Here is a 17,451-nt window from a genome sequence, read left to right on the forward strand (position 1 = left end):
AGAAATGAAATTCATCTTTTACATTACCAATAGTAACTTGTACATAAGGGCATATTGCATAAAGATCGCCAGAGGAGTTATTGACTGCTTTCATGCGCCATCTTGGGTCCACATCAATGGGCCATCCACCATTCTCGTAGAGACTTCTTGACATGACATTAATTTCCGAGCCATGGTCTATAAGGGCAATGCATGGAGTCTCTTTTTCTCCAATCTTAACAACGGTTTCGGTGGTCACCCTTGCCCAATGGGTACGGGAGTAGTGACTACTAGGAATAAAGTGAGCATCACTTTCTTCTTGCATGTTGTGAAGATGAGCTTCTTTCTTATGCATGGGCTGCACTTTGGATTGAGAAGACCCCACCATAACATTTTTTGCAATAGCTTCTTCAATTTCTGCTTCATAGATGTCTTCATCTTTGGCTTCTATGGCTGCAATCAATTCTTTGATTGCCTCCAATCGAATCCCTTGAGTTTTCAGCTTCTCTTCATCCTGCAAATACACATGAAGTGGTTGCAAAAAAGCATGCACGGATTTTTCAGTTTCCTCACCAACATATTGTCTTTTTCGTTTAATTACATCAATTATTACATCATGAAATCCTCGTTTTGCAATTCCGAGAATTTCACCTAATGTAAATTCAATTCTACTTCCAAGAATCTTTTCTTCTAGGATCCGCTTAAGATCCGTTGCAGTCTCTATGTCAGACTGCAACTTGTAGCTGGGATGTTTGCTTTTTCTTTTTCCTTCTGTCTTCTTTGCTTGAGGGGCATCTCCCATATCAAGCTCTGGCGGCGGAGGATTTTCAGCAACCTTCTGCTGATCTGGTTTACTTCTTGTCACGCGTTTAGTTGGCCCCGAAGAAGAGGGACCGGCAACATCTTCATCTCTTATTCTCTTTTCTTCTATCATAGCTTCATGATTATTAATTTCAGCTAACCGAGCAAAAGCTGAAAATGAATCAACTGGCTCGGTCCATCTGGTTCTTCCTCGGATGCATTGACTGGCAGTAGTTAAATCATCTTTGGTTGCCTTGCCTTGCTCCATGCGATCTAAGGCTTGCATCCACACTTTAGATTTTGCATCAATTTTACATGCTTTAACAATTTCATTAGTTCACTCAATTTGCAGCCGATAAGTTGCTGCATCAACAGCTGCATAGGCTGTTCTTGTTGCTAAATCCTCCAATCTTTTCTCTCATGCCACCGTTACCGAAATTTGGCTCAAGAGGAAGCCCGGTTTCGGTTGCATGAATTTTTCCATCCTTCCAAAAGACTAATTTTTGCGCTTCAGCTTCACGGAATGCACCGCACTCCCTCTTAGCATGCTGTAGGTTATCACACCAGATACAGCGTCTTTTGAAGCCTTCTCGTACGGGTCTTTGGGCAGTTGACCGTCCCCTTTCTTTCACTTTCACATCAAGTCTTTCCACCTTGGAATTAATCTCTGTTAGATTAAGATGGAGATCCCGCATGCTCTTAATTAGCTCGTCCATGACATCCTTCTTTGGAGATGGAACAGCAGGATTTCTTGGTTGCTCGGCCATAGAGACAGGAGGTCGAGAAACAGGAACAGGCTCCTTCGTGGATTCAGTTGATGCAGAGGTAGATCCCCATCTTAGGCGCAACCGCTCTCTTCGAGCAATCATATTAACTGCTTCAGTGACATCACTCCAAGCAGTCTTCAATCCCGTCTCAGAGTCAGGATCTTCAAGCCGATCAGTTAACTTCTCTTGAAGGAAAGGATCTGCAGCCTTTAGAAATAATTCAATCTTCTGGCTTTCCATACCCTGCTGATCGTCAGGATCTAGTTGAGCAAATTTGCTTTCAAATTCGCGATGAAGAGCAGTGGCAGTTAGACCCTTATTGGGCCTTTCGACCCATTCAGTGAAAACTTTCTTCGTCATAAGGCTAGAATCTTCAAGAAAAAATTCTTCTCGAAGAGCCTTCTTGAATGCGGACCATCCCGCGTCTTTTTGGAAAAGACCATGAATTGGGTCCTGGAGGCCATGCACGGCCAAACGGGCAAAATATCGGCTCCAAGCATGATGAGGAACTCTGAAGAAGACCATCTTGTCAGTATAGAGGGGGATAAAAGAGGACACATTTTACCCATTAAATTGCTTGAGCTCTTGCCCAATTGCTTCCAAAGCTTTAATGGCGGCGGCATCATTCCGCTGTTCTTCTTGTCTCCGTTGTTGTTGCAATTGCAACTGCTGCTGAAATTGCAATTGTTGTTGTTGGCTTTCTTGCATCAGACGAACCAACTGTTGCAAGGCATCTCCTCCCGAACTTGACGATTCTCCCATTGTACTTCTTCTTCCGCAGCGGACCTTCACGTCGGGTTCACCACTGTCGTTGTGTTAGGGGTTGAAGGTCTATCACCGGGGCTTAGAGCAGAAGAAGAGTGTGGGATTCAAGGTTTGGCGAAGGGGAAAAGAATGGGGTTTGACAAGATTCGGGTTTTAGAAATGACTTAGTTGAAGAAGAAGATATCAAGCTTTTTCTGTGTATTTAGCATACATGAATGGAATGAATGACTTTGTCTTGATCACATCAAATGCATTTGGAAAAAATAAGCCATTACATAAGGGATAATCTTAGATTTAATCCAAATGCATATACCAAATGCAAGCTCAAATGGTTTTTATTTCATGTACATGGACGGATTACAACTCCAAGAAACAAGTATTTGGATGGTAGACTCAAGTACAGTCAAGACATAGATCAATAGCTCATGAAATGCATTGATTGAGCATAAATTTAACTTCAGCCCTGTTTTAAAACAGAAATTTCCAGCCCATAATCAAGCTCCAAAAGTGTACATAAACTCAAGAACAAGCTCCTCTAATCATTCATAAGTAAAGCCCTGATGTTAAGAGATCAATTTCTTGTATTACAACCACATAGATCACTTGTTTGCTCATCAAAATGGACAAGAACAGTGGGCTGCCCTGTTTATGACTGGTTTTTTCAGCCCATAACAGCCCTTGCACTTTCAAAATCCTCCCCCTTTGCTTGCCCCAAAGTCATCAAGTACTTGGGTACAAGACGGGCTTCATTGGACCATGAATAGTGTAAAAAAAATGAGAGAAGACGTACATAAGAGCAGGCTCAATACTTTTCTCTCAGGTTTTCCCCTTTTATAGACTGTCATACCATTCATTTTTGTCATACCAAATGGATGGGTAAGAGGAGCTCTCACCTTTCTTGTTTGTATCTCCTTCTTCGGCTCCAGTTTGCCTTCAGTTTGCATGCTTTGGAGCATGCACCATAGCTCACAGTTCTTCTCCTGTTGCTACAGGTATGCAGTCTCGCTTTTTGCGCCGAAAAATGTGGGCTGTATCCTGCTCAGCTCCCACTTATCTTTTTGACCTACTTAGGTCACTTACAGGTCACTTAAGTTCATTATTTCAGGTCCCCCATGAACCTAGTGGACTTTTGGCATTTTTCTTGAGTTCTAACCATATTTTCCACTTGAATCAATGTGGTTTATCCTGCAGACTGTCAACTACTTCCAGCTGATCAAGTTGTAGGTTCCCATAGACTTAATTTTTTTGTCAATATACATGGTACAACTAAAAATTGTATGCCAAACACAAAAGAACTTATGTAACTAAGTGATATCTAAGTTGGTTGTTGGGTAACAATGACTGAGTTATGTATGAAAATTCCTCATATAAATCCTAGTAAAGTTCTTCTGTGTTCATAAGAATCCCATGATTTATATTATGAACAATAAACTCTTTGACAGCGTGCTACTGAACCCTGACGTAGTAGTGGTATGAGAGCCACACCTCTTCTTAGCCGCCACTTTGCTTGTGTGCCGCCATAGCCGCCGTTGAGCCTTGAGCTCGACTGCTCTCCTTGTTGTTGTTGTGTGTGCCACCTTCAATTTGAACTTGGCTGCCTGTTGTATTCTCTGACCTGCAGACAAGTGCTTGTTTGCCTTGTTTCGTGTGCCCATAGAACCAACTTAGGTCTGCACCGATAGTCTCGTCTCGCCACACCCACCTGTCCACGTGCCTGCCCTACACGTCATGCAATTGTCTTTAACTGTCTGCCTCTTGCCTGTCGTCCTCCTGCTCATTGCCCACTGCCCTACACGTCAAGCAGCAATTTTTAAAAAATTGTGAGTTTTCGGTCTTTTCTTTGCTTTATTGTTATGCTGCAACTGCATTGGTACTTTGGACATCATTTGCTTACAAAAAACCAGGAATTTCAGCAGAAATGACATGGAAAAATGATTTGCTTAACATGTATGGAGACTCAGACAAACTAGATGGCACTAATTATCCCATATGGGCATATATGATGAAGCATGTACTTGTTGCCAAGCAGCGTTGGGGTTATGTATGTGGCTTAGAAGTTAGGCTTGCAGGGCCGGTTACATAGAATGTCACAGTTTCTTCTAGCTCATCCACTATCACTAGTGGATCTTTTGCTCCAGCTCCTCACGCACCTCCCACAACTGATCAGTTGAAATGGGATGGGTGTGATGCCCAAGCTTATGCTTTGATTGCACTCTCATGCAAGAGATAGGTTATCCCACATATTGGGTCGTGCACAATAGCCAAGGATAAGCTTGCTTCATTGTATCAAGTGCGCAATGAGGCTCATGTAGTCTATTTGCGTAAGTAGCTTGAGCTGGAGGCTTGAAGCACATGATAGAAGGTGATTCTGTGGATGCATACATTACAGGTGTCATGGACATTATAGAGCATCTTGCTAATATTGATGAAATCATTCCCGATGCATCTCTTGTATCTATGGTCTTGGCTAGTCTACCTGATACTTTTCAGAGCTTTGTCACTATACTTCATTTACTTGCAAAAGGAGATGATAATGTATACACATTTGATGCGTTGATATCACTATTGTTGCAAGAAGAGCAATCAAGGCTAAATCGCTCTAATATAAGTATGGATAATCAAGCAGTTGTAGCGAGCCATTGAAACAAAGAGAAGTCATGGCAGCCCTCAAACTCAAAGGGTGAAGGCAAAAGAGTTTTTCTATGGACTCTTCAAGCACCAAGGATGACGGTGCTAAAAAGAAGAGATGCAATTATTGGCAAAAAAAGGGGCATGTTATTGAAGAATGGAGAAAGAGGATGGCAAGTGAAAAGAAGAAACAATTGGGCATGAGTATTGCTGAAAATTCAGCAAATGCGAAGGATGCAGCAAAGCATTTGGTAAGCTTGTCTTATGCTATTGCTGTGCATTGCTTGTACCTTCCTTTTTCACTTGAGCATAGTCTTTCAATTGCTGAAAATTGTAGTACATGGTATTTTGATAGCGGCACTTCTAAGCACATAACGTCCTTACGTGACTTGTTTGTATCCTATGCAAATGTACAAAAGGGGGGATTTGCTGTATGTGCAAACAATACTTCGTATGCAATTGAAGGCATCGGTCAGATTCCATTATCACAATGGATGGAAAAACTATCATGCTTGAAAAGGTCTTGTATGTCATAAATAAAAATTTGCTTTCAGTTTTAGCCATTGCATGTGCTGGTTTTGTGGTTAAATTTCTCACAGATTGATGTAGTGCCTTTGACTATAGTAATGGGGATGCTCTCATTGTCATTGGTACTTTGTACAATGGACTCTATTGGCTTGATTTATATGAGAGGAGAGCATCAAAGGATGCATTATAGGTTGATGCTACCATCATGGATGACATTGAGATATGGCATGCTCAGTTTGGTCATCTTAATTATGGTAGTTTGCTTCGCCTAAAAAGCAAAAATATGGTGCTTGATCTCCCTCTGTTGAAAGCACCTAGTCACACAATGTATATGAAAGTTGTGTACTTGGCAAATTGCATTGTGCTTCGCTTCCCAAGGGTGGTTCTATGAGTGCTGATTAGAAATTATAGCTTGTGCATAGTAATGTTTGTGGGCCCATGCGTGTCAAATCCATTGAAGGATACTTGTACTTTGTTACCTTCATTGATGACACGACTCGTTATTGTTGGGCATATGCTTTGAGGTACAAATCCGAAGTGTTTGCATGCTTTAAAGCATTCTTGGCCTTGGTTGAAAATGTCAGTGGATGCAAGTTGATTACACTACATACTGATCAAGGGGAGGAACATATGTCATGGGAGTTCAAATTTGTTACCTTTATTTTAGCAAAGTGAACCTGATTTTGGTAAATGTCAGCAACCTATTGAGGGTTTACAGCAGCAAACACATGCTGAACAGCAGCCTGATTTTCAATTCATTGATAAAGGTATTGTTGATTATGAAGTGGCCGAGGAGAGGGCTGCTATTAGGGAAGCTAAAACAGTCCCGAGATGGTTGTTAGATACATTACTTGACAACAAACATCGAGTTTCTTTTCCCAGTAGAACTAGAGCAGCCACTCGCCATATACAGAGCAACTTTGTTGTGCAAACACTCGTAGCTACTGCATGCAATGAAGAACTTGTTTCTCTATTGATGCTTTACAAAACAAACATTGGATGGCAGCTATGCTACCAGAGTTAAACTTTATTGATAAAAATGGCACATGGGAGTTGTGTGACTCGCTTGCTTGCAAGAATGCTATAGACACTAAATGGGTTTACAAATTAAAACTTCAGATTTGATGGTAGCATTGATCACCACAAGGCACACCTTTTTATCAAAGGGTATGCCCAACAAGATGGGATTGACTATGATGAGATGTTTGCACCCACTTCATGTATGACCACCATTCGTAGTGTCATTACTTTGGTTGCTCATTATGATTGGCATGTGCATCAGTTGGACAACTTTTTTGAACGGTGATCTTCATGATCAGGTTTATGTCACTCAACCTCTTGGCTTTATTACAAAAGGGTCAGAAAGCAAAGTGTGCTATTTGCATAAGGCCCTCCATGGTTTAAAGTAGGCACCTAGGGCATCATATGAAAAGATACATATATGCTCGATTGCTCTTGGCTTCAATAATTCACACACTGAAAGCACAATTTATGTCCACAAAGATGGGGATAGTCATTGGATTCTCATTCTTTACATGGATGACATGTTGTTGACCGGACCTCATGAGACACATATTTCAGCCTTAAAAGCTGAATTGCAGCATGCGTTTGATGTGACAAATCTTGGCCAGTTGCACTACTATCTTGGAATACAATTTACTACAGTAGAGGGGGGTATTATTTTGCAACAATCTAAATACATTGGGCCGCTTCTTGAGCGTTTTAAGATGCAAGACTGGAAGCCTATCTCTACTTCCGTTGAGAGAGGCCATAGGTTTACACTTGAAGATGCAGGTGAACCCTTTCACACTTTTGTTAATTGGTAGGCTGTCAGCTGTTGATTGTATTTGTGTAATACATGGTTAGATATTCAGTTTGTGCTCTCTCAGTTGGCACGCTTTATGCATAGCCCTAGTACTACACATTGGTAAGTAGTTAAGCGTGTCTTTTGTTATCTTAAAGGCACTGAAACATTGGGCCTTTTTTATCCTAAAGGTACTACTCTTTGCTTGCATGCATTTATAGATAGTGATTGGGCTGGTCATTTTGACATGAGAGTATTCACTAGTAGCAATTGTTTCATGCTTGGTGATTCATGCGTTTCTTGGCTAAGTAAGAAGCAGTCTATAGTGGTCATATCTTCGCTAAGCAAGAAGCAGTCTATAGTGGTCATATCTAGTTGTAAAGTTGAATATGGGGCAACATTTACATCTACATTGGAATGTGTATGGTTCATACGCCTTTTGGTCGAACTCAGTGTGGGACAATAGTCACCCACTCCTATTTATATTGACAGTCAGAGTGCCATGGCAGTTGGGAGGAATCTGGTCTTTCATGCTTGCACTAAGCACAATGAGGTGCATTATTGTTATGTCAGAGAAAAGCTCCATGTAGGGAAGATTGACTTGGTTTATGTCCCAATACAGGACAACTTGGGAGATGTGTTTATGAAAGCTCTCTCTAGAGAGAAGTTTGAAGCTTTCGCAAAGCTCTCGGTTTGATACCATTTGGGGATTGATTGGCCTATTCTTGGTATACGTTCACATCAGTCGAGGGGGGTTTGTTACAGTTATTGTGTTTCTCCTAAGGTTTGGTGTGAACGCTCCCTTGTCCATGAACACTTTTTACCTTCTAGTTGGAGAAGGGTTTTTTCCCTGTGTGAACACCCGTTATTGGGTGTGGTACTTAGTACCTTAGGGATTGTACTTTCATATTCATTCTCACATTATGAATACGACCTTCTAATACTTTCCTCTCTCTTGCTGTTCACTTGTTCACTGTGAGTATCCCCCAAAAAACTGTGGACAGACTTGAAGAGGAGGATTCCACATGACACAAAGGCTGCATGTTCAACATGTAGGTGCGAGTGGGAGGGTTGCGTATCAATACACATGGAGATCTAAGTGACAGCATGGTCCTAGTCCTACTAGCTCGCCCCTAGGATTAGAAACTTGATAGAGAAAACTACAGTGTTTGGAAGGTGAGGATGGAGGCTATCTTGGAGTCCTATGATTTGGTAGAGCTTGGATTTAAGCCATTGATTGTTCGACGGTCAAGGAGTCTTGAACCCTTTCTCAAATCGAGATATCAGAGTTGGAGAAGGCCTAAGCAGGTTGGGACAAGCTGGATGCTCACATTTGCTCATTCCTCTTTCTCTTGTGTACACCTACCATCATTGCTCACATCAAGCATATGATTGGCACCAGATAGATATGGCTACACAAGATAATATATATGAAGAGGGTCTCCTTGAAAGTGTAGATGCGGATCTTGGGCCCAAACAAGGTCATGGCTATGCGGGATCAGATCAATGATCTCCAATAGCTATAAATGGAGATTTTGAATGTTAGTAAGGTGATTTGAAGTGAAGAAATGGCAATGACTCTTATGTCATAGTTGCCTCCCTTAGTATAGTAGTTTCAACTATTCTTTGATTACCTCAAGGCATATAGATACCATCAAGTGGAAGGAATTGTTTCTTATGGTTTTGGACGAGGAGAAGCAATTCATGTCCCTAAATCATCAAAGATTAGAGGCTCTAATGAGTTAAAAGTTCTAAAGACAAAAATAAGGAGAAAAATAAGAAGGATGAGAAGGCCAAGAAGGAGAAAGACTCTACTTGCCATTGAAAGAAGGATTTCCCATTGAAGGACAAGAAGGAAGACAAGAAGGAATCCAAGTCATAGGAGTAGTCGTAGCTCCATCTTCATCGGCATTTGTTCATCTAGAAGAAATCGAGGCACTATCTACATCTTAAGCAACATTGATGGCCCCATAGGCTCGTAAGTGGATCATGGATAGTAGCGCTTCTCATCACATGACTCTGTCCAAGGAAGCTATTGCCTACTTACATTCGATGCAAGTCATATTCTTATTGGAGATAGTTCTTCCGTCTCGATATAGGGGATTGGTGAGATGCAGGTTATTCGTGAATCTAGATGGATATGTTGGTGGTCATTCATTGGAGGTCTTATAGATCCTTGGTCTTGGCTATCATTTACTCTCGATGAGCAAGATATGCAAACTAGGTCTTATTGTGGAATTTGATACTTCTTCAAGATTCTAGGTGGACAAACTTGATAGGTGGTGTGCCAAGGGAAAGTTAGGTTTAGGGTAACATAGAGACAATGAACACAATGAATAATAATGAATGAATACTGAATAGAATACAATGCTCAATGCAACAAACACACAATGCAGTGAAGAACATTGACCCTCGAACTCTTGTGCCTAGAGGACCAGGGCAGAGAGTATGAGGTGGAGAGTGTGTCGCACTCCGATGCATCCAAAAATGCAACAAGGCAGTCTCCAAATGTGTTTGGTAGCAGCAAATGTAGTAGTAGGATGCTGGTTCAGTGAGAAATGGACATGAGGCAGATAGAAAGCTGCAAACATAGCAGAGGATGATGACGTGGCAGCTGGTGATGGCTGGAAACAACAAAACACAGCTCCTGGAGGTCACTAATAGGTGGGTGGCAGAAGTTTGCACCAATTGCAGAGCCAAGATGATGTGCACATGCTATACAACAGCTGAAGAATCAAAACACACTGATTTGGGAAGTCACCAGCTGTGGGCAACAATTGAATTGGCCAAAATGCAAGATTTCAGGTGACAATGAGTAGTAAACACAAGGTTTGGATGTACACAACAATTGCCTCAATAATCAATAGTGTGGAGATGCTTGAAAACAATCTGAATTTGTGACGGATGACTGAGAAAGTAGGCGCTTGATGGTAGAAGACAATGATTGACAGCTTGGGCTAAGATATCCTTTGTGTATAGGGTGTGGACAGCAAATCTCTAGGACTTGCAAGTTGCAATAACAGGATTGTGATTGAGTGGAGGGTAGCATGCCTATTAAACAAAATTTGGGTCCTTTCAATTAGGGTTTGTGCTTATGGGACACATACACTCTAGAAACACATTTCTTTTTAATAAAAGGTTTAATTCATTAATTAATCATGTTTTGGGGTTGTTTTAATTAAGGTAATGCATTTTTAGCTCAACACCCCCTCTTTAGCCCAAAACTAGAACTAGAAAGGGATTGTACTAACCCAAGCCCAAAATTTCTTTTCTGTTATCCCAAGGTGTCCAACCCCAAAAAAGCCAGGGCATTGGGCAAAGGGTGCACATAGGCTACCCAATGACCTACCAAGACTATAGAGGCGATGGTTATTTTACCAAGGGAGCCTAAGTGATCACCCCTCATGTATGTGTGTAGGTTAAAGAAGGTACTCTATGGGTTAAAGCAACACCTAGTGTCATGGGGACGTGAAATTTTTCAGATGATTTAATTTTGCTAGTAACGTTTGATTAATTTAATAACCAAATGTGCAAGGTTGTAAGGCACTTATGATGCACATGGCAGTTATTTCATGATTGATGGCCAAGGACTCTGAGGAGTCAGTGGATGTCAAAGGCAAAAGTTGTGACAGATTATGCCAACTAGGCTTTGGTTGTGAGTTGGACCCTAGGACAATTAGTTGACCATGAAGTGTCAATGATGACACCGGGCACTAGACATTAATTAATTATTTAATGTCAGTCTAAGGATCAATTGAGGTTTTGGATCACTCTAGGTTGCAAATGGCCTAGCCAATATGATTATGGATGGGCACCTTTAATTTTTGGCAAGGTCAAAAGGATTGAAATTAATTTATTGGTTGGAAATTGTTGAAAATTGGATTAGAAGGTTGCCACTTGGTAAGAATATCCATGCAAATGAGAAAAACGTTTTTGGGGTTGGTGGAGAGCCATTCAAGATATGCAAGCTTAGAGAGAGAGAGAGAGAGAGAGAGAGAGAGAGGTTGTTGGTCTATTTTCTTGTGTAGAAATTAGCTCTTGGTGCAGGTGACAGCCATTGGAGGTCCCTAGGAGAGAGGTGATTGTAGAAAGAGCCTTTTCAAGGGCTGGCAATAGCATGGCTGATCAAGCGACAACATTTACAAGGCTTGAGACAATAGGCGATTGCATTAATGCAGTTTGATTAGGGCATAAATCAAGTTGAAGAGAGAGAGAGGGGTTGTTGGCCCATTTTCTTGTGTAGAAATAAGCTCTTGTTGCAGGTGACAGCCATTGGAGGTCCTTAGGAGGGAGGTGATTGGAGAAAGAGCCTCTCCAAGGGATGGCAACAACATGGCTGATCAACCGACAACATTTATGAGGCTTGGGACAGTAGGCGATTGCATTAATGCAGTTTGATTAGGGCATAAATCAAAATGGAATTCCAGATTTCTCTCTCTTCTCTAGCCTATTCTCTCAAGATCTCAGTATTTCTTAGCCATTTAGAGCTGTCGCTTTCACTAGCAATTGTCGAGACCCTACGGACCGCTTATCAAGTCAAGCGTTTCAAGCGAGTAGCAATGGCTACCTCTCACATAGCCGCGCATGCTCTCACACACGGATGTAGTGAGCTTACCGTTGAATCCGATCGTTGTAGTTCTCTTTCTCGAATCGTTTGATGGCTACAGGATTCAAGATGCTAGCTCAAGCAAGCTCTATTTTCATGCTCCAAGCTCCAACCTCCATAGCCGTGCGTGCGAGAAGAGAGAAGAGAAGAAGGAGAAGATGAGAAGAAGAGCTTCTCCACGGTCCCTCACTCTCACACACTCATACTCACACTCTCCCTCTCTTACACACTCTCTCCCTCTCATGCACAAGCAAGAATAAGAACAAGGTGCTAGCTCAAGCAAGCTCTATTTTCATGCTCCAAGCTCCAACCTCCATAGCCATGCGTGCGAGAGAAGAGAGGAGAAGATGAGAAGAGGAGAAGAAGAGCTTCTCCACGGTCCCTCACTCTCAATCTTCTTTGTGTTCAAAACAAAAATCTATTTTCTTTAGGACTTTTGAACCAATAACATGTTTGGATAGTCCCTTCTTCATGAGAATCAAAAAGAGGAAGCGAACTCAAAAAATGGAGAAGAGTTGTTTTTGCATACTTGACATAGGAGTGAATGAAGGCGGAGATGCAAATGGAATAGATGAAAAAGGTAGAGATGGAGATCAAAGTGGTAAAGAGATGAAGGGTTTATACTCCATTCTAGTTTCCACGTTAGGATGGCCAATCCTTTGTGTAGCTTCTGTCCTCGTTGCAAAATCATTAGACCGTTGCTCGGAATCTAAAGGGGAAAACTTAGATTTACTAGTAATTTGTTGTTGAGCTTGATCCATGAGGATGAGGTGGTATTTGTCTCTTGAAATTTCGTAGGGCCTTTGGACTCCATGGTAGTCCGATGTCTCTCTGCCCATGTCAAAAGTTGGAGGAGCAATATGTGAGGCCCACTATGTCTCGTTTCTTGATGGATTTGGCTCAAGAGAATGAAGTGGTGATGTGTTTGAGGTTGTCTTGCCCTCTTGTTGTTCCTACTTGCGAAGGGCTTTTAGATCAAAGGACTAGGTTTCTTCGAAGAGATTCGAGCTCTGATACCATGTAAGGAATTCACCCTAATGTAGAAACACAAATACAATTGTACGATAAAACACAAATTGAATAGAATACAGTTAGGGTTAGGATAACTCAGAGACAATTAACATAATGAAGATCAGAAATTAATGATTTGAATAATACAATGCTTATGCAACAAACACACTATACAGTGAATGAATACTATACCCCAAACTCTCGTGTCTTGATAATTGAGGTAGAGGTAATGAGCTAGAGAGTTTGTTGTACTCTGACGGATCTTGAAACGCAAGGCAACCTTTGAAGACGTCTAGCAGTAGTAAATGCAGCAATGCGGATGCCAGAACGGTGATAGACAAGCAGAGAGGAGAGAGAATCTGCAATGCAGCAGGCTGCTGATGATGTGGCAGGCTGATGGCAGCAAAAATGCAAATCTGATGATGTGGCAGTCTGTACAGCAGCAGTAGATAAAAAAATGCAGCCCTAGAATAGGTCACCAGCTGTAAACAATGCAACAGATGCAGCAAACACAGCCCAAAGCAGGCAGCTAGGCTGTAAAATGCATCCTTTTGAAGGAGGTGACAGCTGGCAGCAGCAGTGAAAGGTGCGGATAGCGAGGTAAAGGCTGGTAATTGACGCTAGAGGGATTCAGACAGTGTAGGGCAGCTTCAATTGAGATGTCCTACGCGAACATGGTGTGGACAGCGAAGTTCTAGCACTAGAAATGTGCATAATCGAGTTGACTGTGGGGGAGGACAAGCTGTCTATTTATAGAAAGTTTGAGGCCTTCCAAATTAGGGTTTACATGTGGGCCACTGAAACTATCTTGAACTGTTCCTGATCTAAAATAAAGGTTAAAATTCATTAATTAACTTGAGTTGGGGCTGTTTAATGAAAGCTAATGGTAATTTAGCTCAACATCTGAGTGTCGTTTTGGAAAGCTAACTAGCATCATGCAGCGCTTCTAGCAGGTCTGATCTAATGGGCGTTGACACTTTTAAGTCTTTATGCCAAATAGGTGCTTCATCTTCACCTTCAAACAGAGTTTGTAACATGGCTTGCTGGCCATAGCATTTGATCCTTGGTGTGTCTCAATGTGAAGGCCAATAATTAATTGCTTGGGAAGTTATACCTATAGCAGCAAGTCCTTCTAGTACTCTTATGGAGAGTTTCTTTTGTTTCAAACTTAACGGTGACTACAAGACAGGTACGACGACTGAAAATCTTTATACTGATCATGATTCTGTCTTTGGTTGTAGACACAAGTTGATGCTCTAATAAATGAGAGAAAGGCTCTTGAAAAGCAACTCAATCATGCCAGCGAGGCACGAAGACAACACTCGCGCAAAAGTGATTTTGACATGAAAACTCTCAAGGCAGGAAGGCATGGACTATCCTTAGGTGGCTCTACAAGTGCTTCGTCAAAGCTACACTCAGAATTTGCCAATCCAGCAGTCTGGCAAAGATCTATATTGGCCTTGATCCAGAGCTTTACCAATGTTGGGAGCCTCAGTGATATATTGAGTAATAGACAGGCAGGTCGCTCAATGATGATGGTTCGTGCCTCAATTGTGGCCTATATACTGAGTCTTCATGTGATTGTGTTTCTGGTAATTGCATATTCAAGCTAGATTAGCAGCTGATGCAGGGAAGGATATGATTGTCAGAGCTTCAGCCTGGTGGCTTACCTTGAAATTAAGAAAAGAATACCCGAATGCTTCTGTTCCTGGTCATACTGATTCAGCAACGTGCGTCTCAAGGGCAAAGCTGTCCTGAAATGGTATATGCTGTAGCATCAAAGAGTAATTGTTCTATGCTGTCTGCTGGGTTGCGCCACATTTGTCCCTACGGTGAGGGGGCCAGGAATTGATAGCAAAATGTGAGACTCCATAATCACTAGCTAAGTTCGAAGACTAAATCAGCAAAGACTTAAAAATGTATCTTGTCACACCAAGCTTTCCATGCTTGGGGTAATGACACAAGGCAGCCAAATACAGCTCAAGCATTCACTATTACGAGCTACATAACCAATTCTTTGTACTGGCTATCATTCTGTAACAAGCACCATGGTGTGTGTTTCAAGCCTGTCATAAGCTAGTTATCATGCAAAGAGGTTGACATCAACACTTCGTGTTGGACATGTTCCTTTGAAGTTATCGATTTCTGGCATTGGGTGATTTTATGACAATTTTATGTTTATGGGCTGCTTGTGACTTGGTACCTGCCTTCGGTACGATCATTACTTTTATGGATTGCCCGGGAGTTCTTATCTAGTTTTGCTAAGCATTACTTCTTGATGGAGTGTCTCATCCCTACCATAGGATGCAATGTAAGATGGTGGGAATTATAATAGACAAAAGATGTTGTAATTGCAAGGGCCTGCTAAGTAAGGTCTAAGGCTTGTTGAAGGTGAAAGAATGATCTAACAAGTGAATGTTGAAAATACAACCAGAGGGACAGGATGAGACCACGTTTCTATCGGATTCTTAGTATCTGTTGCAGGTGTCAATAGTGATATGCAAATACTTTGAGAGTAATGGGCATTTTCTATATCAAATACTAGGTTTCTATATCAAAGTGAAACAGTCAGACACTTATTAAGGCCCTTCTGAATGCGCTCTACTAGATTATACTCATTTCATTTAGGCCTTTAGAATGTGCTCCATTAGGTTATATTCATTTCATTTGGTCGAGCCAATCGAAACGAGATACATGTGTTTGAGTATTTGTGAGTGCATGCTGATAGTATGCATGTTTGTGTACACGTGTATGCATGCTTATATATATATATATATATATATATATAAGGCAAATGCATGCCAATATATCTGTGGATACATGCATGTATTATTATGTTTTTTTGGTAACTATTCACGAAGGTGTTAAAAAGCTACAAAGATTTGTGTAGTCTAAGCTTAAAACTTAAAAGGGTATAAATTGATTTTATTTAATAAATTTTATAGAAAAGTAAAAAAGTTATGGGTTCCTATATGTAATTACATGAAAAGCACGCATGCATGCATGCCATATAGCAAATGAATGGAGAGAGAAATGAAATGAAGTGATATATTCATGTTTGCAAAAGGCCAAAATGACTTTTGAGAGAGAGAGAGAGTAATGCCTATAGCTAAAGTGGTCTATGAGATCAAACCATACACAATGGGTAGCAATTATGGAATGTCAAAGTATATTCTATGAAGTGTAATATGTAATATGCAATGCAATCTATTCTATATATTATTTAGAGGTTTGCCTTGGGGATCTCGAACCAATCACAAGTGCCCAAGTCTTTGTGGCAATAATAAATGATATGATATTTTAATGGTTGAACATGTGCATACTATATATATATATATATATATATATATATATATATCGTATGCACATGTTCATGCAATGCATGCATACTGTAAAACCACACACTAATACACATATATAGACTAAAAACACAAATATATTAGTGAGTCACATCCTCATATATTACATGTTTGTGTATATAATTTGTCTAAGTTGCCAAAGCTTTTGAGTTTCAATTTATGTTTTTTAATCAATCTCCCGTGAATCCTCTTGTCACATGTAACATGCATTCAAATCTTGGCGCAAAGCATGGGAGAATCTAGGGGTGAAATGTCAAAAGAGTCTAGGCGTAAAATGCCTAGTGTTAATGTAGGGATTCGAGGAGTGGATGGATGAAGCGCTTGATGATTGACTAAGTATCAAGGATATAGCTTTGTGGGGATATCCTTTCTAACTTCATTCAGTCAAGTGTATACGGATGGCTTCTGTGTTGGTCTCTTGGGTTGATAAGTGTTGCTCGTGTTCATAGTGAATTTACGTAATCTCTCTTTGGTGTGATCTCTCTATATTTGATATCCATGCATCCTTACTCAACATGTGATTATAAAACATCACCCCCTCTTTGTGCAAGAATAGTATGTGTGATCACCATGTGCAAGAAGCTAGTGAGTTGTGGTTGTCTCCCTCCCTTTGTATGGTGCTTAGCAAAAAATGAGATGTCACCTTTGCATAGTGTGGGGTATCTCTATTAGATTGTGTTGTAGGTTCTACATTGCAAATGTAGTACTCACTCTCCCCCCTCTTTTGGTATGGTTTATAATTTTTAATGTATTTAGGGTTGCGGGCTACTCTCTTTTTCTTGATCTCTAGTTAGTGGGAAGGGACATTAAACTATTTGATGGCTACTCACATTTGATGTGGTATGATTTAGGTATCTAGGTTTCATTGAAACCATTTGTTATGGTCCTCAAAAGTGTTCCTTATGGTATGACATCTTTGGGGGACGAGTTATTGAGGTATAATCGTGTGCATGGTCCACTCATTGGGACATCACCAATACCCTATGGAACATAAATGCAAGGAGGGGAATACCCAAAGGATAATCAAGTGATCACCTCATATACATGTATAATCAATCCATCAACCTTGATGTAGATGGTTAATGGCCTTCCTCACCATAGCTTGTGTGAAATCGACACTTGGTATGTTACAACATATAACCTCTATATACTAAAGTGCCAAATCCCTAGGTCTTTTATGGGTGTGGTTTGGTGTGACTCTTG

At 40.9% G+C, this 17,451-nt stretch overlaps 1 protein-coding gene across 4 annotated transcripts in view; it reads left to right on the forward strand.

The window, feature by feature from the left end:
• Window positions 1-15,070, forward strand: part of LOC148027411 (golgin family A protein) — a 55,501-nt gene extending 40,431 nt beyond the window's left edge. For all 4 annotated transcript variants that reach the window (XM_087689095.1, XM_087689093.1, XM_087689091.1 and 1 more), the window contains one exon: window positions 14,131-15,070. In XM_087689095.1, coding sequence (XP_087545221.1) covers window positions 14,131-14,502 — 372 coding nt within the window. In that variant the 3' untranslated portion in view covers window positions 14,503-15,070. The remainder of the gene's footprint in view (window positions 1-14,130) is intronic.
• The last annotated feature ends 2,381 nt before the right edge of the window (window positions 15,071-17,451 follow it).

This window comes from Lygodium microphyllum, chromosome 12 (assembly GCF_053477565.2).
Source record: "Lygodium microphyllum isolate KBCC chromosome 12, Lygodium_microphyllum_v1.1.10, whole genome shotgun sequence".
NCBI classification, from domain to species: Eukaryota; Viridiplantae; Streptophyta; class Polypodiopsida; order Schizaeales; family Lygodiaceae; genus Lygodium; species Lygodium microphyllum.